We start from the raw sequence: 27049 nt of genomic DNA, 5'->3' as shown, positions 1-27049 counted from the left end.
TTTGAGATGTTTGTGATGGGTTCTGGTAATGAATTCCAGTCAGTTATCGTCTTTGGTATATATAAATATTTGTAGCAGTCTTTGCGGACATTTACATAGGAGAAACATCCCAACCACTCAGGAAAAGCCTACAACTACATCACTGCTCTAGCTCGGTTCCCGTGTTTGCGTGTTTTTGAGATGATTTTTGTGCTGTTGAAATGTGTGGTTTTTATCATGTTGAATTGTAAGATTAAGTTTTCATATGCATTTTTTCGCGGTCTGTGTTTCTTTGTAGTCCTGCGGGGGCAATCTATTTGGATATCCATATTGAGCTGCAGTTGTTGGCGGTTTTAATTTGTTGGATATCAATATTTCGCGGTTTGTGGTTCTTTGTAGCCCTGCGGGGAAATCTGGTTGGATATCCTTATTGAGCGACGGCTGTTGGCGGTATTTCACAATAGCAATGGATATTTACAAATGGTATTATCTTGATTTATGATAATAAATTGGGTAATAAAACATTTTTAAAAGATCAGGTAGGAGGTTTCGAACTTGAGGTATAAAAATCATAAATGGATTAGAAGTTCATGGTTCTAGCCGCGCGCTGCGCTAACGGGACGCGATGGACGCTGTGGTCCGGAAACAATAAAATAATAAAAGAATGGGGTTCAGAATTTGTATGTAGGGTGTCACAGGAAATGCTAGGGTATATTAGAAAGTGACTGTGAAAAAGTAGTGCCAAAGTGATTCGCAGCTAGGGCTGTAGCAGTGTTCAAAAATTCCGGATATCAGTTTATTTTTTCAATAATTTTGGCTATGAAATACCGCTTGAAATGAAGCAAGAATGTTTGTTTATTATCAAACAATGATTGATTATAGGATTGGTGTCACTTTTTGAATTAAAGAGTTGCTAAAATATTACACTTGGGACAGTAAATAACTTTTAGCATGGTTTTAGATATATATTTTGTACCCGGCGAAAAATATCATAGAACAATAGAACTTCGGTGTTTTAATGTTACGTTTAAATAGTGTCGCGGAGCATCTGTTTAGTCTTCTTTATCAGTCGTTTTTTTTTTAAACTTGCGGGTCACGGCTACCGCGTGACTGAATATTATTATATATTATAAAGAGTACAGAGAACTACATAGATTGTGGAGTAAACAAAGACGATTCTCTTGACCCTTCTCAATGCAGGTTAAATAATTTACTCGTTTAATTAGATATCGTAAGGTAATAGATGCATGCGCCTTGGAACAGGACATCGACATTTTACCAGCAGGCGATATGACAGAAATCGGTGAAAAGGGAATCAACTTGAGTGGTGGTCAAAAACAACGTGTCAGTGTTGCAAGAACAATGTACTCTAATAAACCAATTGTGTTGCTGGTAAGTTAATTAAAGTCGTGTTCAAACGGTCGGACATAAGTCACTTATTACCGGTAATGAGTCATTTATTGCCGGTAATAGGCACTTATTACAGGTAATAAGTGACTTATGTCCGCCCGTGTGAACACGACTTATGTGAGAAGTTAGTATAGGTTTGGAATGGAGAGCAAAAAGCAGGGGTCCATTTTACAAAGAGCGTGTTTCGTCGGCAGAGTGCTACACTATCGTAAGTGCAGTTTGGACAGTTTTATAGGAGGCCACAGATTTCGTCGAGGTTTTCGTTCCACCCACTTTGCCATTTACACGGATTTAGATCGGATATTTTATAGTTCAACAGATCCTCAAAGTGATATTAAGTTGACACGTGATGCTGTTCCCATAATCCTTGCCCGGCAGTATACGCTTGCATCATATTTTGTTCAGGGCCTGTACTCTAAAACAGTGCATAGCATATCTATAAACCAGTCCCTGCAATTTAGTCGCGAACCGAAGCGGCAATGTATGAACACTTTGCAAACAACATCCCCTGCAGAGACTAAGATCAGTTCACATTAAGCGTACAGCCTACATTGAAAGCCCTAGGTATCAGAGTAACACAGTTATGAAGTACTGCATTGAACTTTAACAATATGGATTATAAGCTAATATACGAACACAATGTATAATAGAAACCACAGAGCAAGGCTTGTGTTGGGCCTTTTTACGTGTTCAATTTCATGGCGTCATGTTGAATAGGTAAGCTTATTCAAAGAATTTATGCTCAAAAATTCCGTTACATCAATTCGGTAGATATGACATGTATGAGCAGAACTGAGCACTAAACTGGATACTTTTACTTTTGACAGGAGGCATGTACTGAATACTCGCAAATTTGCTTTTCGTCGATGACAGTATGTCTGTAGCAATTTTTTTTCCGTTAAAAAAAGTGGGAATCAATTTGTGAATTTAGATTGATAAAATAGCAAGTAGAAATAGACAATTCCGAAGCTGCAAAATTCACGTCGAATTGTCTGCATTGACGAGATTCATTAAGGTATATGTTGTGCTCCGAAGCTTTCTTTGGAGTTTGCAACACACCAATGCAAAATTATAGGAAATCAGCCCACGGGAAATTTATGAAATCGCGGCTGCTATAAAAGACATTAAGTGAACTGAAATGCAACATCAATATACAAGCCTATTTGAAGAATTTCCTATGAGCTTATAAATGTGATCATAATCAAATATTAATAGCATTTTCTCTATCATATGCTACATTACTTTTGTATCTGTAAAAACTCATAGTAAACATGCCAGATTCCTCACATTTTTGCTTAAATTTGCCCCGAATTGCCCAATCCCTTTAAGGACTGCATTAAAAAACTGAAAATGTATTAAAGTACTTTTATGAAGGCAGGAATGAGATGCTTATGTAGAAAATATAACCCTATGGTTAGTATGTTTTGTAAAGCGCCCAGAGGCTATTTAAATTTCTATTAAATTTCTCTTTAGTAAGCTAATAGAGGCATGGGTGCCCCGCTTCTGGCAAAACACTGTTGTTCAAAGCTTTCGTGTGAGCTTAGATGACCATGATGTTTATATCTAAATTATATCCTTCTAAATGCATATAGGACGATCCGTTGTCAGCATTGGATGTAAATGTAGGAGGTTATTTGTTTCGTGAAGGCATCATGGGAAGGCTACGAAAGGCAAATCGGACTGTGGTTCTTGTGACTCATCAGCTGCAGTATCTTCAACAAGCTGAAAAGGTACGTATACTGTTTATGTGTTAGTAGTATTATATTGGTATGATGTGATAATAGGATGTGTTTGCTGTTTGGCAACGAGTATAAACCAATGCCGTCTATCTCTATTTATCATCACACAGCTTATAGAATTCGTGAAAAAGAAAAGAAAAATAAATTATCAGACATGCTTGCTTAATCATAATTATTATGCATAGTTGTGTGATTCTTAAAATTGTTTTTATTACAGATCATAGTAATGGAAGAAGGACAAATCACCTTCCAGGGAAACTTTGATGACATGGCGCGTTCTGATCCAGAGCTTTACCAAAGATGGCAACAAGATGTAATTGCAGCCACTGATTCAGAATTATCGGATGGCTTGTCTGGAGAGGAGTCGGCGGCAGACGAAAGAGCTCTGCTACGGAGACGGGTCACTGAGTCTCTTTTGAAAAGTCACAATGAACAAAGTATGAACAAATCTACATTGGGTGTGGAAGGTAATATATGTATGCTTCTTATATTCTAAAACAGAATAATAATAAAACAGAGTAATTGTGTATAGATGGGTAAGTTAAATAGTGTGATGTACCCTGACTAATTTAAGTTTAGCATTTAATTTTGTTTACATTTGAAGCTATTTCATAAAAACACCTCCTCATGAAATCACAATAACAAATTCAGATCTATGCATCGAGAAATTCCCACATTTCCCAGAATATTAATTGCGTTGGATAATATGGAAAACCATGTGGCTTATTTGACAAAATGATCTTTTCATTAAACTGGGATTTTTGAGTTGTACTAGTTCGGTATTAGACAGAAGTAAGATATTTTCATGGCAGATTGATTAACCTTGTGTTGTTGAGTGTGACTATGTGACTTTAAAAAGAGGTATTTTGCGAGTGAAATGGTACAAATTCCGCGCGAAAAGTGCAAAAAAGGGTACTTTTTAGGCTAAATGGCCAAATAAGAGGTTAATTTAGTCAGAAACCCACATATCGCCGTCAGCATTAGAGGAGTGATTGTTTGGATGAACACCCTTATCATATTATGTAGGGTCTATAGTGGTCCTCGCGAATGTTGATACAGGATTCATACACATCAGTCATACCAAACGTTGAGTGCAACAGGACTTCCCAGTTCCCAGCAAACACAAAATTCTTTACAGAAAACCTTTAAATGTCGGGTTATATAAAGGGTACTAAACGTTTTAATAGCTTTCAATGAGTGTGTAATGATATATAATGAAAAATTCTTTCTCAGAATTATCAAAAGGCAAGCTCATTCAAACAGAAGAGTTGGCACGTGGTTCCGTTTCTGCAGATACTTATTTGTATTATGCTCGCAACATGGGTTTGTTTTGGGCGATTTCGTTCCCATTTGCATATATGTTGCTGGAAGCTTTCGACGTGGCAAGAAATTTTTTGCTGTCGGATTGGGCGGAAGCTGGACTTGACCAAAATAGAACGGTCAGTACTTGTGGTAAATTCTTGATGTAACTTGGTCATAGCATCTATCACTAAAAATGGCAACATTCCTTGTTTATTATATACTAAACGTTCACCATAACAGCCAGTTTCTCGAACCTCTGCTAAATGTTGATAAACATCTTAAAAAGCAAAAACAAAAGGTAAAATGATTGACATTTGTCATTAAAGAGGTTTAACCGCCTTATTCAGCCAAATCAGTAGCAATAACTGATTTTGTCAAACAATGCCTGTAGCATGCCCCATGTAATGAGACTGTCAACATTTGATAACCAAATCTCATTAATTATTATTTATTATTATTATTATTATTATTATTATTATTATTATTATTATTATTATTATTATTATTATTATTATTATTATTATTATTATTATTATTATTATTATTATTATTATTATTATTATTATTATTATTATTATTATTATTATTATTATAATTATTATGATTATTATTAACATTATTACTATTTGTATGTGTTTATTTTTAAGGTTGGAGATATCACCCAACAGTATGTAGGTCCGTATATAGGATTTACAAGTGCATGTTTTATGTTGGCGATGGTCATGGCTACTAGTTTGCTGTATTCTACGTGGAATGCTGCAAAAGATGTGTACTTGCGAATGCTGAGAAATATTACAAAAGCACCAAATAGGTATAGTAAATAGCCGTAGTGAAAATAAAGAAATCCTGTCGCCTGTCACTTTGAAATGCAATGTGCGGCTCTCACAGTCCACACCAGAATAGTTACGTACGATGTGATGTGCCCTGATTAATTTTATTTAATCGTCCATCTTTGTTTACATTATTTAAAGCTATTACATGAGAGATATGAGAGACGGGAAACTCCCTTGCAAGAGTAGAGTTGGTGTGTAATGATATTTTGAGAATCCCCTTTGTCATGTAATGCCAGTATGGCAATTCTCTACAATGTAATATGGAATATGGATATGACATCATTTTGGAAATACCCCAGGAAGTATTGTAATGTGAAATGTTAATGTTTATAATCAGGCTTGGAATTTCCAGATTACATCGTATGTTGTGAAACGGTGAAATAAGTAATTGGCTAATAATATAATGGGACATTTTTGTGTTTAGTATGTAAGAAAATGTACACCCCTCGTCCTTTTTCATGGTGGTGTTGCCTCTGCTCCGTATATAAAATGTCCTCTTTGAGTCAGCGGATTGTTTTGTTGACCTCTTGGTTGATGACTTTAGCCTCCTCCCATCCAATTACCCCCACCCCCACCCACAGACTTGATCGAATCTACGATCAGATCATCAATCGGCGAGCAACCCATGTGACGTCATCAAGACCAGTCACAAAGATTACCGATAAGATCTAGAAACACTACCACTCACCAAAACCAGAGTGAACAAAATTCCTGATAGGAATCGAAATATTTCTAGTGAATTTACTTATTTCGGATCTGTCTTGAGAACATTTGCTTACCAGTGACTTTTATGAACGATCCTGATGGATCTGTTCAGATAAGAAAAAAGCTGCTGGTTAAGTAACATTTCTAAACAATGTATTTGATTGGTTCTGACTGATTGTATGTATTTATGTTCACTTACCAAAATTCTTGTTAAATCATACTTTTGTATTAAAGATTCAGATATTGTAAACAGTGTGTTTTGGTGTGCATTCTGAAGTGAATTCGGGTAAAAATTGCTTTTGGCCTTGAGTCATTAACGACTCGTAACAACGCGACAGTGGCGGCAGAAGCAATACAAATTAGGGGGGTCTGGTAATGACCATATTTTATTCCTGTTTTACTGTAACTTTTTTGCGAACGAAAAAAAAAATTTCAGACCATTTTAGCACCAATGAGGTGTGTTTTACTATTTTGTAGGGGAGTGCGCGCACGAAATTTCGCAGTTGTATCTATTTAGGCCCCAAAACACGGTTTTTTTCGTACTAAGCCAGCAAATGTACAGGGCAATTATTGACTTTATGGGGGGGTCCTCCCCTTGCAAAAACTTTTTGAGACGTGTCCCCTCCAAATCCCCTGCCCGCTTTCGCTGCCTATGGTAAGTGGTGCTTGAAGACTTTATACTGAGACTACCAGTACTAGTTCAGTTTGAAAACTCTAGACACTCGAATCCCATATAAATGGTGCTCGCTCCGTTGCCATGATTTTGTAATTACTCTAGAAAATATAAAATAAGCTAGAATTTTCGCAATATTTAGCCCATGTGTCTTAAGTGTCGTAAGGTGTAGATGTATTCAGATATTGTAAACAGTGTGTTTTGGTGTGCATTCTGAAGTGAATTCGGGTAAAAATTGCTTTTGGCCTTGAGTCATTAACGACTCGTAACAACGCGACAGTGGCGGCAGAAGCAATACAAATTAGGGGGGTCTGGTAATGACCATATTTTATTCCTGTTTTACTGTAACTTTTTTGCGAACGAAAAAAAAAATTTCAGACCATTTTAGCACCCAATGAGGTGTGTTTTGCTATTTTGTAGGGGAGTGCGCGCACGAAATTTCGCAGTTGTATCTATTTAGGCCCCAAAACACGGTTTTGTTCGTACTAAGCCAGCAAATGTACAGGGCAATTATTGACTTTATGGGGGGGGGGTCCTCCCCCTTGCAAAAACTTTTTTGAGACGTGTCCCCCTCCAAATCCCCCGCCCGCTTTCGCTGCCTATGGTAAGTGGTGCTTGAAGACTTTATACTGAGACTACCAGTACTAGTTCAGTTTGAAAACTCTAGACACTCGAATCCCATATAAATGGTGCTCGCTCCGTTGCCATGATTTTGTAATTACTCTAGAAAATATAAAACACCTTTGTTTAGATGTATTTTCGAGTGGGTGTGTCGAATGTGAGTGAATGTACGTCTGCTTTATATACATACTTTTTTTTATTACTTTGCCGTTTTCATAGATTTTTCGACACGACACCAATCGGTAGGATACTAAACAGATTTTCAAGTGACACCCAAATTATTGATACAGTAAGCATCCTATTTTGTTCGATTGCTATAATAGTTGTCTGTGGCACAAAATAGGAAACTAATATACTACTTTACCATGGTCGATATGGATGACACTAACTGTAACTACAATATAGGGTCCACAACTTAAAAGTTTTAAGATTATCGAAAATATTTGACTAAATGGAAACGTGTAAAAAAGATATGTGTAGCCTTTATTTGTTTTACACATATGGACCAAATTATAGCGTCACCCGTCATTGCGTTCAGTCATAATGATTCATGTGTGATGTGTAAAAAAGAGACCGTTTTAAACAGTGTTAAAAGTTTCATCTGAGTCCATAGGAGTCAACTCCCAAACGATAGAGTAGGCCATGCCTATTTATGTGTTTGAAAACCTGACTGCTATGAACTCAGGTGCAATTTTTAAAACGGCTTCTTTTCTTACACAATTAACCATTGTGACTAAACGTAATGATATGTGACGCTATAAATTGGTCCACAGGGGTAAAACAGATACAGCTATACATATCTTTTTTACATTTTTACATTTCGTAAAATATTTTTCGACTTATTTTAAAATGTATTAGGAGGGAACTTATAAGTTGTAGTTGTGGACCTTATAAACGGTTCCAAAAAAGTAAGTCCCCCTAAGACATTTTGGTATAATCCAAAAACGGCTTGATCAATTCTCTTGTTTTAAAGTTTGGAACATAGAATGATTAGTTACGTTGCTACTTTTAATCATCTTCATTGCAACCGTTTATTTTAGGGTTAAGGGAAGGGGTATGAACGTTCGGACAGTATTTATTGTGGGATATTAGAGCACATCAGACATATCGAATTGCATTCTGAATACGAAGAATGTCCTTCTGATATCAAATAATTTTGATTTTTTGCAATTCGCAATGTAATACACATTTTATGGCATATCATTAAAAATTGATATTTTTGATATTTAACAGTAATTGAAGTAAACTTTATAAATCTGATGATTTATACTTAAAGTGTATGTAGGTGGGATGAAAAGCCGATGATCAATTGAAAATTTTGACCTTTCGTATTTGGAAAAAAAAATCCATATCTTCAATATAAAAGGTCAAAATTTTCAATTGATCGTCGGCTTTTCCTCCCAGCTACATACACTTTAAGAATATATCATTAGATTTATAAAATTTATTTCGAGGACTGTTATATATCAACAATTTGAAAAATATCAAATTTTAATAATTTGTCATAAAATTTGTATTATATCGTGAATTTCAAAAATGAAAATTATTTGATATCAGAAAGACATGCTTCGTATTCAGAATGCAATTCGATACGTCTGAGGTGCTCTTATGTCCCACAAAAAATACTGTCGAAACGCCATAAACGCTCATTCTAGATCCCTTAAGCTTAACACTGAGTAGCCATAATCAAGGTAAATTTTCTTCATAAGAGGGTTGGGTCCAGATGTGGGCATATCGTGGGGAAACGCTTTTCAAGTCTAATCTCATCGGAATATCGTAAGCGGCAAAATTCATCTCCCCCTTAAAATTAAAAGAGTGTTTCCTTGCACAATTAAGCTGCACTTCATATATATCGAGGTTGATCATTGTGATATATATTAGAAAGTACGAGTCAAAGACTATCTTGTTTCTTCTTAATGCACGTCTTTGTTTTATAAGGGCCCGCTACTCTTCTTTGTTTTCTTTTATGGGCCTAAAAGAGCAAAGGAAAGAAACCTTATAATGGACCCGTAAATGCAAAAACAGTGATTCCCTAAAATGCAAAGGAAAGATACATGGCCCGTAAAAGGAATCAAAGAGACTTTAGCGGGCATGTACTAAAAGCAAAAAAAAAAGATATCATAATGGTCCCGTAAAAGAAAAAAAAGAGGCCTTAGAGGGCCCGTAAAAGCAAATAAGAGATACCTTAATGGACAAGACATGTGACCTTAGTTGGCCCGTAGGCCTATGAAGCAAAGAAAAAATTAATTACAAGGTATCTCTTCTTTACATTTCATGGGCCCCTTAGGTCCCCTTTCTTTGCTTTTACTGGGCCATAGTATAGTTTGTTTTCTTTACTTTTACGGGCCTCCTTGGACCCCGGGATAACGCACCCTTGCCCCCCGCCCCGGTCGGTGGCACTGAGTGTGTCGACAAGGTTAAAACATTATACCAAAAGTGTATTTTCTATCATTATCTATAAGCTATATTTTCATTCCTTACAGAAATTAATTATTACACTCGAGTGCCTAGTTTACTGCATTTGGAACTTCTTTTTTATTCTCATCGTCAATTCCATCATAACGCCTATATTTATCGCAGAAGTCATCCCTATTGTTGCAATTAATATCGTCATAGCTGTGTACTTTATTCGAAGTTCAAGGTTTGTATTCATTTCGGATTAAAACTAAATAAAAACAATGTTTATATATATTTCAAGGCAATATTTTGCTAATATCATCATATTGTACCTATAAACAACACCAAGAGGAGAGTGTCGGGAAGTACCGACAACAGGCGATCCTCTACCTACGCGTCGCAACTGCTACTAAATTTATACTACTATATTAAAAAGGTTGAACTTACAATATTTTCCCCGAAGCTTATTAGACAATTTTGGGATTTCTCTACATACGCCATGCATACGGATACATAGACTAATGCTGACGTTTTGAGTATTAATAATACATAAAAACGATCCATGATATACTAAGATGAATTTTATTTTTCTTCTTTGATCTAGAGAGCTTCAAAGATTAGACAGTGTTACTAGATCACCAGTATTTGCTCATTTCTCTGAGACTCTGGGCGGATTAACAACATTACGGGCGTACAGGTAACATACGTAAAAACATTGTAAGCAGTTACAGTTATCATTTTGTTTGTCTTCAACATGATGTACATTTAATTATGACGAGTCAACATTATATATAAGTAGATGAGTGGACATTTGAAAAGATTCTACTTACTGATTTAGTAGTAAATGAGTGACAAGAGTCACTGGAAATAACTCTGTGTACCGTTACATATTCCGTTTATATTCGACTTCTAATATTCGATGAAACTTAGTAATATTCGTTATTCAATCTGCTTCAAGGCATTTTTATATGTATTCTAAAGCCACTCGGTATCACCTAAGAAGTGGTTTCTGGTGACTGTTTAATTATACAGTATTTGCTGTTGGATACCATTATACAATTATTTATTTTTATTTTCATTGCTTTGCATGTTAGTATACAGGTTGTAACAAAAAAAATTATACAATAAGAAAATAGTATAAGGCAAACATATATTGCATTTTACTTTGTTTTAAGGTAATTTGATAAGCTATTACATAAGCTTTATTTCAATATATTTTCGGTTTTCGGTGGTCTAGAAGCAAAGATATGACCAAATGTGTAAAGTAGTCCTAAAACAGCTTGAGCACTTTCATGCCTTTGTGCAGCAAGTGAGTTGAATCATGAACCATATGGTCGGTGCGTGCTCTAAGATGGGTAATTTTGAACAATGGGGCATTCGAAGTGGTCTTTTAATTTATACATTTAAAATAAATATCATAATATTTATTTACCGATGTCAATGAAGTGAAAGAAAAACGTGAAAACCCTTTGCTTTTGTTCTGAAATCTTTGCCGATAAGCATGAAAATTGTTTTACGCGTTAAAAACTCGATACGTGCGAAAATGGCATATAAATTTAAAAGTGGCCCAACTCGAGGGGATTAAGTAAAATCGGGTAGAGCGTTTGAACCTGAACTAGGAGAGAAACCAAATAAAGGGTTTTTTTCTGTAGACAAAATGTTACTGATTCTACTGTATATAATTTACACTATGACTCCTTTGTTTCTGAAAAGCACAAACGCAATTGCTAAGGCCTAACAAAAGAATTGTTTGATTGGCGTAACTTGAAAAAAAATATTAAGGTAGGTCGGTCGGCAATATTTTTTTTTTTTTTTTTTTACACGAACTTTTTTTTTTAATTTTAATCTTTTTTTTTGATTTTTTGATTCATTTTTTGTAAAAAAATAGGAAAAAAGTCTAGGGTCGGGCCTATTTTTAGGGTCGGTCGGGTTACGCCAATCAAACAATTTTTTAGGCCTAATTATGAAAGTCAATTATTTTCCACGATGCAAGCTTATTATGCGCGAAAATGTCGAAAATGGTTCAACTCCTTTTCTGGATGATTTAGTCCGAACTTGTAAAGAAACCAAGTTAAGTTTTTCTGTTAACCAGAATGTAACTAATTCTACTGCACATAACATTGTTGTCATGATCTCTCTTAATTTTTTTTAAAGCAAAATTGCAATATTTTTCTTGTTAGTATTGTCTGTATGGCAACAATTGCTGACGGCGTTCTTTCTATTTCCATTTTCTTAACATTATATGACCATTTACTTCAGAGAACAGAAGAGGTTTTTTGGCACTTTACTCAAGAGAATCGATACAAACAATACAGCTTTTCTGTATCTACAAGCTGCTTATGGATGGCTGGGACTACAAATGGTAAAAGCGCATAATCAGTCAAATCGACAGCTAACTTGTATAATGACGTTAAAGTTTTAATATAATCATGTTTTGATTTTTCTCAATTTTATTCAACCAAATCGACCCGTTCCCCAAAATACTTTATCAAAAAAAGCAGATCTTTTCATTAAGATTAAAATGGGTCAATATCTTCGATATATATATAATCTTTTTAATAAATCTTTTTTAATTTCCAGAGCATATGCGGTGGATTTATTGTACTTTTTGTAGGCTTGACAACTATACTCCAAGCAACAATTTTTGGAAGTCTGGATTCCAGTTCAGTTGGATTAGCTCTTAATTACGTGCTCATGGTATGTAAGAAGCTTTGTAAGCTTTCAGGAAATAAAATAATTTACTGTATTCAAGTCAAATTATTTTAAAAGAGAAACCGTTGTAATAACATAAATGTATGTGCGTTAAGTTTGAAGAAAGCTCATTGGACAATATAAAAATTTGAATTGATTGCCCTCACAAAATCAAAAGTGAAGTGATATACTTTGTAGTATTTTACATAAGAGAGACTGTTCAAGCTTTACAGTACACCCAAATGTTCTTAAATCTAGCACACACAAAAACGTTTCACAAAGGTTTTAAACAAGTTATATTTTGGGTTTTGGTTTAAGTAAAAACGTTTTAATAACATTAAATTATATAAAGAAAACATGTTTTGTATGAAAACACACAACAACAAAATAAATATGATAAAATGTTTTCAAATGTATTTGTCAACACTTAAATAACGTTATTTTAAAATATTTGAAGTATGTTCTGACAACCTTTTATAACTTTTTGCGAAAGATATCGAAAACGTTTTATGTTTGCTGGGAAGTTTAACATGGATTCTCTTTTGCAGGTATCAAATAGATTGTTCAATTTAGTCCGATTTGCCGCAGACACTGAGATGCAGATGAACCCCGTTGAACGTGTACAATATTATGCAGATGTGCCTACAGAAAATTATGAAGGTTGGTTTGGCATAGTGGGCGTGCCATAATTGTTATGGTACTCGCATTTGTGCAGATTCCCGGCGGAGACATGGGGTATCGAGAAAAAAAGTTTAATCTGTAGCTTAAGCTCAGGCTACCGCTCTCCCCTTGGTACATTTAGAATTGGTAAATGTACCATGTAAATGATTCCGTCCTTTGGAGGGGACATTTAAGTCGTCAGTCTCGAATATAGACAGCCATACCTGTACGTGTATGTCGTAGAAAAGAATAGGGCGATAACAAGTGACTCTCCAACTCCATCCCGGTGCTGTTTACAAATAGGGGGGAATATGTTATTACAGCATAATTTTATTACTCGGAGTTTCATGCCCCAATGGCGATCATCAGATAAAATTGATTGACTATAATATTATCATATGCAGTATAATTATGGATCTTTCGTGATTGCAGTAGATTATAAATTTCACAACATCATTATATACTATTCAAGCAATGTTTTTTTGAAGGTAAGAAACCTCCATCCGATTGGCCTAGTCGTGGTGCAATCCAAATTGAACACGTATCAGTGCGTTATGATGAATCTCTGCCACCAGTGCTACAAGATGTAACTGTATGTGTACAACCTGGAGAAAAGGTTAGCATGTTTGTAGTTAACTCCCGAAAATAACTTTGATATCAAACAATGGTTTCTATCAGATTTATTTTATAGTAATGGAATAAAGCTCATATATTTGATTATATTGATCTAACGCCCGACTCAGTTTTTCATTTTTGACTGAATAACTTTTATCACTGATCAGCAACTCCCGATTCTAGAAAATTACAGCCTGATTTTAATTTTTTAGATTAAACAAATAAAATATGTTCCTGTTTTGCCAAATGAAACAAAGTTAAATCTTAATCCTTTATTTAGAGCTGGTTAGAACTAAATTGGTTATTTTTGGAAAAAGGGTCAAAATATTTTGAATATTTTTGTTTACAATTTGCAGTCATAAACTCACAGACTTGGTACAAGTATAAGCATTTAAAATCTTAGTATAGGTTAAGGGTTTACCCAAAATTGCAATATTTGATGTAATTTCTAATAAAAATATATAAATAGGGGGAATGTAAGAATTAAAATGCATTGCCTGTTATTATCACTCTCTATAGAATTCTTTGGGCTTGCATATGAAAAAAAATTCCAACAATTTAAATGACGACAGGATTATGATATTGGTATGTTCATTTGGCTAATCAGGGTATTATTTTTGCAATCGGGAATAGACCTATTGTCATTCGCTTAATTGTCGCAGGATCAAATCATACTGTGAACACTATTTTTGTCATCTACATTTGAGCATCAAATTCATCGTCATGATTGTGACCTTGCAAAATCCTTGTAGTATAAAAAAAACATTCTGGGATGGGGGCACATATATTTAACATAAATATTCCCTTCTTTGAGTTCTTGGAAAGTTTCTTTTTCTCATGTTGAAAGTCGGCAACGTCCATCGTGCGGCAGTTTCTATGAAAATTTTGTGCTGATACCAATGTGCAAGATATAAATACGACGTAAATATTACATCAGATCCCATGAGTGGGGGTACATGCCTTTATATTCGACGAGGTGCTGAATGTACCCAATTTCCTAATTAGGCAAGGAAACGTGTCATACTGCTCAAACAACAAAAATGTCATTGAATCAAATCCATGCTAAGGGGCTGGACAATAAGGTTCTGCCCCGATCAAAATGAGGTGCAAGCAATGTTTTGGTGAAAGTCGGAAGTATTTTTTGTCAGGTCGAAATGAGGCTGAAGTCCAAAGGGAGCAACATATGTTTGGCATACATTTATGGGGTAACTTTTTAATAAAACACGCTGAAAGGGCTCAAGAAAATATTATATAAACATCTATACTCTTAAAAGGGTTGTTAATTGAGTTCCCAAAATAAGCCATTTGCAAAGGGGTTGCAAAGATTTTTGGCAGGCCGAGAGAAGGAAGCAATTTTTGGCAGGCCGGAGGGGGTAGTAAGGATTTTTGGCATGCCGACAGGGGGACAAGCATTTTGGCGGGCCGTTTAGAAATTTGTCTACTGTGAGGACAGATCATGATTTCAGAGCCCATTATTAAAATCGTTTATGTTTGATATTATTCTTAACATGTCACCTCTTGAAATTTTGTGAATCAGGTCGGAATATGTGGACGAACTGGAAGCGGGAAATCTTCACTAACACTGTCGTTGTTGCGAATAATTGAGACATTCAAAGGTAAGTGGTTCAAAGGTCAACTTCTGTTATTATTGATATTCAAAATCAGCAAATTGCAGAAGCAAAATGAAACATACATCTTTGGAGAGCATGTGAACATCTAAAACAACACTTTTGTTTCTTCCACACAGGTAAAATAATCATCGATGGCGAAAACATCGCTTTGATTCCTCTGACGACTCTTAGACAGAGATTGTCAATTATACCACAAGATCCTATACTATTTACAGGAACAATCAGGTATTATAACTCTTGGTGGCATTACGCTTTGCAAAGTAACACGTAAGCGATTGGAGGGTGGTATTCAATTTTAGTCAAACCTGGCAAATTTAAATGACTGTGCCCATTTCGTGCAGCGCCATCCTATTTTGTCCGCCATATTCGTAAAGGCCTCTGCCTAAAGGTTAAACTATGTCGAATTTGTTTGAATTATGCAGAAAGTCCACTTCAACGAGTGCGTACAGTAATAGTCGTATGCGCCATTTTAACTAAATTAAGTCATTAATGGATTGAAAATAATAGATGCACGCATTTTAAGCTATTTTACAAGTCTTTAAAACAATTTTATTTTAATCAAATAATAAAAAAAAAAGTTAAATGAATTAAGTGAACAAATTAAAACTAAAACAAATACCAAAATGGCCTTCAAAAAGATGCGAATATCAGGCGATTTACGGTGTCATAACAGGGAATCGTTTGTCAACTTTTCCATATTATCGTGATTTGACTTTCTACACAGGACAAATTTGGACCCAACTCATAGCAAATCAGATCAAGAACTTTGGAACGCACTAGAAATAGCACAACTCAAGTCTATCGTTTCTGAATTCGACCTTTGCCTTGGTAAGGTGCTAAATTGACAATTATCTTCATGAATTATTCAACAAATAGTTTTTATTTCATTTGTTCTTTACATTAGCTGGTGGTGTGCATACTCAAATTGTAGGAAAACATCCAGTAGTATCAATGGCTATTTGGTGTAAAAGCACTCCTAAAATGTTGCTCCTAACCTTACATACTTAAGTCCGGTCCGTATGCATAAAACAAGTTAGACCAGGTCTAACTTTAAACCTGCTCTAACTATGGAGGTTAGACTTAAGGAGGATTCCTTTTACTCTTTTCTTTTCATCCTTTACTCTTACCAAAGTCCAAAAGTTAAACTGCAAACATCCTTTAATAGAATGCATTAGAGTTCGCTTTGATAGCTGGAATTTCTAAACATCGCTCTCTTGAATATATGCTCCAAAAGTCGTCTTTAAGGATATTTTTAGAACTTTGTGTGTTTATGATTGTTCTTCATTATCACTAAGGACATCACTGATTTATTTTTCTTGTACTTTTCATCGCATTTTCGTGAATAATTTGATATTTTTCATTGTCGTTACAAATGTGTGTCTCGCTATATTAAACTCTCGCTGATACGTTGTCGTTAATGGAATAGACTATATCATATTGAATATTTGTAATCATCGATTGACTTGTTTATGTTTTCGTGCTTTTAATCATCATGAACAATCTACTACAATACGGTGAAAACTGAAACAAATAAAGCATACTGGGAGTACGTCAAAGGCACCTTAGAATCCTCTGAATCACCTATGGAAAGATTTGGCTACAAAACGATTCTCTTATAAACGCATCTATGCACAGTTTTCACCACGATACACCCGAGCACACAAATATGTCCAAGCAAAGTTAGCCCAGCAATGCCTTGTCTCTACACAGTCTGTGTTTACATAGCATAGCATCATAAGAGCTGTGAGAGCTTCTAGCTGGTGATTAGTGGAAAACAAGGCCTCCGGACCTGATAACATCCCGGCTAAGATCTTGAAAATTGTCGCTGATGAAATTGGTCCAGCGTCTAATTGTTTTATTCCAGAAATCTCTGGCCTCTCCAGCTTCTCCATCGAATCACTGGTTACTTGCCAACATGCCAATATACAAAAAAGTGGATAGAACACACAGAATTCCGTATACCGAAAGAATTTTTCGCATCACGTACGTCGAAGTTCACTTTTCAATGTGCAAACTGTATTTAGGATAACGAAAACGACTGGTAAGCAAGTTTACTAATTGACCTCAAAATCTGAAGAAAAAATGGCGGACAAATCGCCGGACCCTTTCCAGAACTAAAACAGCATATTTAGCCATTGTCAACATGGGGTCATCGCCAGGAATATTTTCCTTAAATAAAAAACTAACACCTCCGCTATATCGTATTTCACGATATAACATAGATGGAAAGAAAAGTGCAAATGTTTTTTGTGTTTCGAATCGGACGAGTGACAAGCTCTAATGACGTCATGATGTAAACTACGTAATCGTCATTAATAATTAATAAGGTATCCAAAAGTATGCTAATTAGAAGTTCAACGAATCAAAATACGATCCTGGTATCCAATTCTATGCAAATGAGTTGATGGAGGTTAAGTGAACATGTACAGTAGTTCTGATCTAGCTTTACTAGAAGATCTTTGATAGAACATCACCTCGGAACTATTGCCTGGTATCCTTCACATCCATCATCTCAAAGATTTTTGAACACATTGAACACATCTTGCACTCGAACATTATTACTCATCTTGAAACCCGCCACATACTGACAGATAAACAACATGGATTTAGAGCAAATCATTCCTGCGAAACGCAGCTTATCCAAACTGCTCATGATCTTGCTCTATCTCTTCAAAATAAACAACAAACAGATCTCATAGTAATGGATTATAGTAAAGCAATCGATTGCATTGCACATAACATAATTTTACTGAAACTCCAAAACTATTGCATAACTGACAATATCCAAACATGGATCCAAAACACACCGTAAGAAGCGTGTGGTCTTAGGTGGTGAGTACTCAGACTGGGTGAAAGTACAATCTGGAGTCCCGCAACGGACAGTGGTATACGCCTATTTGCGGACGACTGTGTAGTCTAACGCAACATAGCATCCACCTCTGACACAGTTACAACAGGATCTCCAAATCCTCGACCAATGGTAGCACACTTGGCAGAGGTCATTTAACGCCGAAAAGTGCTTCTTGGTAAGAATCACCAAAAGGCCATACCTACCATGGGGTAGATAACACTAATGATCTTAAGTGGGCCACACATATTAACTACATCACAGCGAAAGCTGTCCTTGGGTTTCGTACGACGAAACCTGAAGGACCTGAAGGCCACCGTATAAACTACTTTGGGCAAACCATTATTAGAATACGCCTCTGTTCTTTGGAGCTAATAAAAGCAAATTGGGGTTGTTCAAAGAAGAGCAGCACACTTTGTGAGAAATATTATTATTACAGCAGAGAAAGTAGTCCAAGCAGCATGCTCTCAACATTAGGTTGGGATACACTCGAACAGAGGTGGAAAGTAGCAAGATCACCAATGGGCCGGCGTTTCTACAACCGGTTAACCGCCGCGGTTGTCAGCATTGCCACCGTAAAGCATAACGACGCCCAATAGCAACCAAAGACTGATGGGTACATTCTTATTTCACGAACACAATTATAAGGACTGGAACCAACTACCCTATGGTACACCCAAAATCTTTTTCGTTTGGCTCTAATAAAGCGAGAGAAGTAGCCAACTAGAACTAGAACTAATATTAAGCTACATGTATTTGCCCATAACAGGATCTCAAACAATATAGAATATAAGGTATGTAAATACCAAAGAATTTCTTCTCCAAATATTAATCTCCATTATAAGGATCAGGTCTAAACCTGATTTAATTTGTTTTGTGCATACGGACCTTAAGATCTTAAGATAAAGTCCTCACCTAAGAGGTGTAAAATAACTAGGCGCTAAGTTTGCTCCAAATGACCCTTATATAAAAGCTGCTTCAGCATCAACATTGACGTCTTGCACTAGGTCCAAAAACAATTGACCGATATGTCTCACCCATAATCTCATGATAGCCAGTTTTAGGAGACGTATGTGCTTATGTAAAAGTTTCACACAAAAGATCAGTGAAAATAAATATTACTCAATTTAACATTTAAGAGCGATGAACTTATATTTCTAGACACTCCTGTATCAGAAGGAGGTGAAAACTTCAGTGTTGGTCAGCGTCAACTATTTTGTTTAGCACGAGCTTTCCTCAGGAATTCCCGAGTACTAATCATGGACGAAGCCACGGCCTCAATCGACTACAGCACGGTATATATGCACTATTGTATATTTTTGTTGCATGCCTCTTTATTTTACTTAGATGCGGTTATTATTCCGAAAAAGTTGACGAATACAAAGAATTATTATTATTATTATTATTATTGTTATTGTTGTTGTTGTTTTATTGTTGTTGTTGTGGTTGTTGATGTTATCATTGTTGTTGTTAATGATTTTTGCCTATTCCATCTGATATTTTTCAGGAGAAGTTACTGCAAGAAGTTGTTGCTTCCGCTTTCGAGGACAAAACTGTGCTGACAATCGCTGTAAGTTTGGTCGTGACACTAACCCAGCAAACACAAAACGTTTTCGACATCATTCGCAAAAGGTTATAAAAGGTTGTAAGAAAACGTTTAAATGTCGGGTTATATAAAGGTTACATTAATGATATAAAACGTTTTCATAACATTAAATAACATTTGTTGGTAATTTACTGCACAGCAAACACAAATGTTTTACAGAAAACATTTAAATGTCGGGTTATATAAAGGGTATAAAAACGTTTTAATAACATTCCAAAAACATTTTTGAAAACTTGGTACAAATCATTCTAAACAAAATGTTATTTTAGTTGAAAAATATTTTGCAAAAATGTTTTCCCAAAATATTTACAATAACGTTTTTAAAATGTTTTCACGACCTTTATATAACCCGACATTTAAATGTTATTAAAACGTTTTATAAAACACATTTTAAGAACATTTCTGGGTGCAAATATTTTAACATTATTTAAGTGTTGACAAAATATTTGGCCAAAAATGTTTGCCAAAATAGTTTACAATGACATTTCGAAAACATTTTAAAAATATTGTTGTAGTGTGTTTTCATACAAAACGTTTTAAAACGATTTCATGACCTTTATATAACCCGACATTTTAATGTTATTAAAACGTTTTTACCTAAACCAAAACCCAAAATATAACTTATTTAAAACGTTTTAAAAACGTTTTTGTGTTTGCTGGGAAGGTACCCTAGCTACTAGGACCAATAACTACCGGGTGTCCCAGAAAAAAAATTACCGGGCGAATAAATTTGGACGTAAGTTGAGAAATAAACATTACAATCAAAAAATCTAAAACTCAGCGTGTAGCCCAATTTATTCTGCATCTTATACGCTAATTTTACTGGAATCGGTTGAATGATTGCGAAGAAATGAGCGATTACATAACGCATGCCTTAATTCACTTCATTCCAAGTTTGAAAGAAAGGTCATTCAACACAATGCGCACTAGTGGTTATCCGTCAATTTGCTTCATATTTTGTTCGGTGAAATCCTTTTCGTTCTTTTTAAATAATCTTTCTTGCAAAACATTTTAGGTTGTGTTCAAATTTGAAAATCTGCACGATATTGAAAATGAAAGCTTGCATGTCAGATGATGCTCAGTACTTGTAAATATCTTTTTTCGTTAATGTTGATATAAATGTTGCATACAAAATTATTTCATACAGAATAATTCCAGCAGGCTTAAAATCTTTCTCACACACATTAATGTTTTTGGAATATTTCCACGAAATTGTAATGCAAAGTTTAAATCTTGTAAAACTTTAATATTATTGTCGCATGGTATCCAAAATCTCACGCAAAGTTGTAACCACTTGATCATTGTCTTTCTTGGCTCAAAATGTTCTTTGGAAAGTTAAAATATAACATATTTGCACAACCTAAAAATATAAAATTGAAAAGCTTCCAATTGCAGAAATCAAAGTTTTCTCGGACAAACTTTTATTCATCTTCAGGGAAAGCATGAATTACATAACACCGTCGGTTTATAAAATAGATAATGTGGACTAACTTTAATGAGATACACAAACTTTAGGAAGCGGTGAGCGAGAATGAAAAAAGGTGGCTGTTGATCAAACTTGGAATGAACTGCATTGATGCGCGCATTATGTAATCGTTAGTTTCTTTGCAACCAGTAAACCGAATCAAATAAAATTTTCGTATGTGATGCACAATAAAATAGGCTCTGCGCTACATTTTAAATTTTTTTATTCTGATGTCAATTTCTCGACTTACGTTCAATTTTATTTACTCTGTAATTTTTTCTGGGACACCCTGTATGGCCTCGAAATCCAATTTCACGCCATACCTGATTGCGGGCCAATAAAAAATGATCCTATATCCTAAATTAACACCAGAGCTCGTTTAGGAACTGGGCCGATTATCCCTCATACTTACATTATTTTTGATTTCAACAGAGACAACAGATATTTCACAATAGAGACAAATAAAATACAGTACAAATACTTAGAATTTCATTAAAAAACCTGCTGTTATTCTTATATTTGTCTTTCAGCACCGAGTGTCCACCATTCGTGAATCAGACACGATATGGGTTTTAGGTGATGGTGAGATCATTGAATGCGACAGCCCTGAAAACCTACTGGCGACAGAAAGTTCGGAATTCTACTCCATGGTTCAAGCTAATAAATAAGCTTGTGATAATGGTTTGGTTTATATTACAGTCATGTGTTTTTTCTCTGGCTTATCTGTCTATTGTATGTGATGTTTCCGTTGTAAGTTCATGTTAAAGCCACACTGTACACTCTCATTACATGGAATGATTGGTTAACTGTTTTCAAACCTGATTTTATGGTATTGTTTTTTATCTTTACACATGTCCCAATTACACCTAAAACGGAATCATCCAAATAATTCATAGTGTTTTGAGGAAGGGGGTGATATTAAGTCCCCTTACAACTCCACGTTAAACGGCCAAAATAGCTTTCCTGGCCGTTATTAATATAATATTTAAACATTTTGAGTAAAGAATAACATATTGAAATACGACTTTAAATGAGCTAGTGTGCGATCTGTGGTTCGTCTTTCCTTGGTATATTGCTATATTGAAAATTGCGGGGGCTCGGATAGCGACGTTTGCACAGTATTTGTGAGAGCACATAAGACACACCAAATTGCATTCTGAATACGAAAAATAATTTTGATTGTCTGAAATTCGCAATATAATACAAATTTTATGACAAATTATTAAAAAAGGATATTTATGACAAACTGTCCTCGAAGTCAACTTACTTAAATCTACTGGTATGTAGCTGTATGTAGCAGGGATGAAAAGCCGTCCATCATATAAAAATTGGTACGGCTTTTCCCCCAGCTACATACACTTTAAGTACATTTAAGTAAATTTTACTTAAACATAACTTTGAGGACTCTTTTATATCAAAAATATAAAAGATATCAATTTTTCATAATTTGCCATAAATTTTGTATTATATCGCGAATTTCAAAAATTTCAACGGCAGGTCTATTGCACAAACAAGTTTATCTCTATTCGAAGAGAATAATTATTACATTACAAGTTGACACTTGTTGCAATTTTTTTGTGCGTATTTCTCCTGAAAAAGGAGAAATTGTGGGTGTAAAGTTCAGCATCGTACGTGTTCTTCCCCCGTTTGAAGCGTGCGTGTTCTCCCCCCGTTTGGCTGATGACGTAGGTAAATGAAGCGGGCACTTTGTCATGCTCTCATCATACAATCACAATCACTTTGACAAGTTTGACATTAGCAACAATGAGTTGTACTGTCACTTACCATAACAATGCTGCATAACAATATGCACACTATTGTTCTCATTTCGGGAACAAAACCCACACAGTATTGTTACTATGCGTTTGCTTTGTAATATTTCATCCAACTGAAACTATATCATTGCAATATACAGGGAAATCAGATACATGAGTTTGTGGACTTAACACGGTTTATATGCTAGTCTCAGATGAAATTCTAAGCTCAAATTATGTATTTATTTTTTAGGCCTAATATTTCTCATGATATTGATATACATATGAATTGTAATATCACAATTGTCTAATGTATAAAAAAAGAAGTGGCTGATTTTATCCATATGTTTAAAAACCATTAAATTTGTAATACTTAATTTGGAATTTTTTTTTTGTGAACAACAACAGTATACGTTCTGTCCATTGAGAGCGTTTATAGTCCCTTTTCTCACAGCGGGAACATCTCATTTCATGACGTCACCGTTTTTCTAGGCCAAATTTGTCCAAAAGATATCAACACAGCATCACCATCTGCTGAAGACGCTAGTCGGACTAGTGAAAACGTTCCAGGTGAGCGAAAAATAGTGTAGTGTTGAAGTTAAAACTTTAATTCCAATCTGTCTTGTTCAAAGGAACTCACCGCTTAAGTTGGTTTTTGCGGAATATCAATCTTAAACGTCTTATTTTCTCAAAGAAGGAGTAATTTTCATTGTCCTCATAATATTAGCTTGCCAATGATATGATGTTGTCCGAGCAATTAGACCTGCCCTTTCAATTATTTGATATCAAATAGACATTTTTTTTGTATTCAGATTGCAATTTGGTGCGTCTGAAGTGCTCTGAGGTCCCATCAAAAATACTGTGTAAAGGTGGGTGACCGACCCATTAAGCATAATTAATTTGATCATAATTTTCACGCTTAAGTGGGTATAAAGCCTCTTCTCTTCTTTGCAATGTCGACTTTTTAATTTTACTTATGCACAAGTATTACGTGAGAAATGAGGTTCTTAAAACGAAAAGTACGAATTTTACTCACAAAACCGGAAAAACAGCGGGCAAAATAAAGTGGAATTCACTTTGAAGAATATGAAGAATATAAGGACGATCACGCATTTCAAAACCGAAGTGAACATGGTGAAATATGTTATATTCTTAAAGGGGAATGGAATGTCATCTTTTTCAGAGAAAGATCCGGCAGCAGGCCAGACCATGGCCATACGGTAACATGAGTAGGATTTTTTTTTTCACCTTGAAGGCATATCATGGATAGTTTTACAAATAATATGTAACAATAATGTAGTTTTGAATTTATTTAATTTCTTGCATATTCTTGACCATAAATTCAGGGTTGTTTTTTTTTCTTCTTTTTTTTCTTTTTGGACTGTATGTTGACATTTTTCGGTATATTTTGTTGCTGTTGTTTTTGTATTGAAACTTAATTTAGGCTAGGGGAACTAAATACATGCTATCCGGCCTTCTGAGTACTTCATCATTCAATGTTTGTGTTTGATGTTTTGCTGTTGTACTTTAATTTTGAAAGAAATAAAGATGAATGTATGAATGAATACATTAAAATGTACTTATGTGGCCAGCCAGTGTTTGGTACTTTTTTTTCGTTATACTTGCATGAACCATTTTAACGGATGCTTATTTTCAACACAATTACAAAAAAATACAAATCTCGGGATTTTTTTTATTATTTTGTTCAATCCACCTGTGTTTTTGCATGTTATGGTTTAGTTTTTTTTATTTGCGAATAGAACTCCAAGCTATTGTTTCTAGATTGTTCTAACTAGATTGGTAAATGCACATCAAGAAGGAACTATTCACATGATTTAGGAAAGCGTTGTCCAAATGTTTTGTAAATCTATAAAGGAGACACACATTATTTGTCGAATATGCCTCCAAAACTACATATTGAATGTAATATTCATTACTTTAAAACAAACACTAACCGCTAGATTGCCCCGCATGGTAACATAACAAAGAACCACTAACTGTGAAATATGTATACATCCAAAAAGCTTGAATTATAAATTAGCCACAGCTAGATGGCAGGGCTTGAAGAATCTGGGAAGTTATGTGGTATAAGTTTTTTAAGGGGAATTATACCCTGATTTTCATCAGTACCCTCTTTTTTTTTTTTTATGAAGTACATAAATATGTTCATCACCTCATGTCCTGAACTTATAAAATATATCATAATTTATTCTATTCAACATGTTCAAGTAGGTACATGAATAGAATACATTAAATCCTTTGTTATACTCTCTATAGAAAATCTAGTGGTGCATGCAAAATATATAACACTGAATAAATTAAATAAACACTTACGGATGCAAAGTCATTAGTCAATTTAATACTATAATGTGTTGTTAGGAGAAGAAAAGGCTATTAGGTCACCGTATGTCAGGTTATAGGTCAATTGGTTCAGGTCAAATTTAAGCATCAATTTTGAATACACATGTGAGAGTCTGTGATATCATAATGAGGCATAATTTTGATATTCTGTCTTTAACTGGATATATATCGAGAAGTGCAAGGTGGATATACTAATATACCTTGGGATGTAAATGGTGAGTAAAAAAAAAAAAAAAAAAGCGCAGTGATTTATAGTGCGCTACGCACAGGCACAACGCCTAGACGTTGATCCACAAGCCTCAGCACACTTTACAGTACAATTTAGAATGCCTAGTTGAGATGGATTTCACAAATAAATATAAAATAGTTACCAAAATCAGAAAAGTTAAGCTTACGGAAAACTACCCAATATGGTGGTATAGGTGACAAGAAATACAATTTTTTTCAACATTGCTGTAGTATGGTTGTGGTAACCTGTTACCTGTGGCTTAAAGCCATATTATAACATTTTCAAACAAAATAGATTAGCATTTGTTTGCCATAAAATGTTAGCTAAGCAAAGAAAATTGAATTTACTACCAGCGCACATGTCGCCAATACCTACCACTCCTTCGGTCATGTTATAGTACGACCTTTTGTTGTGTATATCACCGTCCCGCACGCCGTCACGTACTGTGCGTTATGAACATCGTGTATGCGTTCGACTAATAATTCCATCGTAATAATAAAGCGCTGAATCCGCGTTTTATTCAAAATCTCGGATTTTGACAAAACTACAGCACCTAGAGTCTTGATTTTTGCAGGCTATATTGGTTTAATAAAGTACAATTTAATCGTGTAAAAAAATTAATTCAAAAAATTCAGTGAGGGCGTCCTCTTCAGCAAATGTTATAATAATAGGCCCATGAAGTTTCAGTGAAATAATGTCGCAAGTTAAAAATACAAAATATAGCTCAACATTGAAAATAGAAGCATTTTAACCAGTTCCTTTTTTGATAGTTGTGGAGCACCAAGTTCATGAAGTCATAAAATAAATCAGGAACCACTTATTCCCATTTTACATATCAACTTTATTTCCCTAATGTGTTAGCAACACATTTTTTAAAATTTTAACGAAATCCGTTGATAGTAAGCTTTCCAAAATGAAGTGAATTTAAATCATCAGTGATGTACCACCTTTTGGCTTCTACTTTTAAAAGCATGTAAGCTACGTTGATACCGATGCCGCCAATAAAACGAGACGATTTTCATTTTGCATACCACTTTGTCCAATTTTTTTTTGTAATTTCTTCACAAAATGAAAAAAAATGAAAAAAAAATCAATGGGTGTAGTACCCCCTTAAGTAGAATATATAGGCCTATTCTATGGTGTCAAGGTCCCTTTTATATTGGAACTCACTTGGAGTGTTTAGTCGGCGTATGGGAGTCTCCGGCCTCGGGCCTGCCGGCCCTGTGGCCTTGATGTTTGTTAGTTGCACTGAATCAACAGTCAAAGTCCCCGTGCATTGTATGCTGTGAAATCGCGCATATTCACGAGGGCCGATTGTTCTATCGTGCCGTATCTAACTATCACGCCAGCATTGCGTGCCTTCTCGTACACGCGATGGGTGTTGCGTGCCTTCGAAATTTCGCGATAGACCATAAAAATACGCGATAAGTGCGTAGCAGTTTTGCCTGTCGCATTTCATGGAATAATCGGCCCTCATTATCGGGTGATGCTTATACTTTGACTAGTTGTACGCGGTCTGTTATCTTTTTC

At 35.1% G+C, this 27049-nt stretch overlaps 1 protein-coding gene across 2 annotated transcripts in view; it reads left to right on the top strand.

The window, feature by feature from the left end:
* The window catches only part of LOC140152845 (ATP-binding cassette sub-family C member 9-like), a 45459-nt gene extending 20951 nt beyond the window's left edge, over positions 1 to 24508 (top strand). For both annotated transcript variants that reach the window (XM_072175368.1, XM_072175369.1), the window contains 18 exons: positions 1206 to 1371; positions 2982 to 3119; positions 3346 to 3595; positions 4362 to 4567; positions 5078 to 5241; positions 7482 to 7551; positions 9746 to 9903; positions 10264 to 10356; positions 11919 to 12021; positions 12240 to 12356; positions 12899 to 13010; positions 13499 to 13626; positions 15163 to 15241; positions 15373 to 15481; positions 15981 to 16084; positions 19266 to 19399; positions 19612 to 19674; positions 21706 to 24508. In XM_072175368.1, coding sequence (XP_072031469.1) covers positions 1206 to 1371; positions 2982 to 3119; positions 3346 to 3595; positions 4362 to 4567; positions 5078 to 5241; positions 7482 to 7551; positions 9746 to 9903; positions 10264 to 10356; positions 11919 to 12021; positions 12240 to 12356; positions 12899 to 13010; positions 13499 to 13626; positions 15163 to 15241; positions 15373 to 15481; positions 15981 to 16084; positions 19266 to 19399; positions 19612 to 19674; positions 21706 to 21843 — 2332 coding nt within the window. In that variant the 3' untranslated portion in view covers positions 21844 to 24508. The remainder of the gene's footprint in view (positions 1 to 1205; positions 1372 to 2981; positions 3120 to 3345; positions 3596 to 4361; positions 4568 to 5077; positions 5242 to 7481; positions 7552 to 9745; positions 9904 to 10263; positions 10357 to 11918; positions 12022 to 12239; positions 12357 to 12898; positions 13011 to 13498; positions 13627 to 15162; positions 15242 to 15372; positions 15482 to 15980; positions 16085 to 19265; positions 19400 to 19611; positions 19675 to 21705) is intronic.
* Positions 24509 to 27049: the final 2541 nt, after the last annotated feature.

Source organism: Amphiura filiformis, chromosome 5, assembly GCF_039555335.1.
Source record: "Amphiura filiformis chromosome 5, Afil_fr2py, whole genome shotgun sequence".
Classification (NCBI taxonomy): Eukaryota; Metazoa; Echinodermata; class Ophiuroidea; order Amphilepidida; family Amphiuridae; genus Amphiura; species Amphiura filiformis.
The sequence above is the reverse complement of the archived record's forward strand: the minus strand, read 5'-3'. Positions and strand labels throughout refer to the sequence as shown.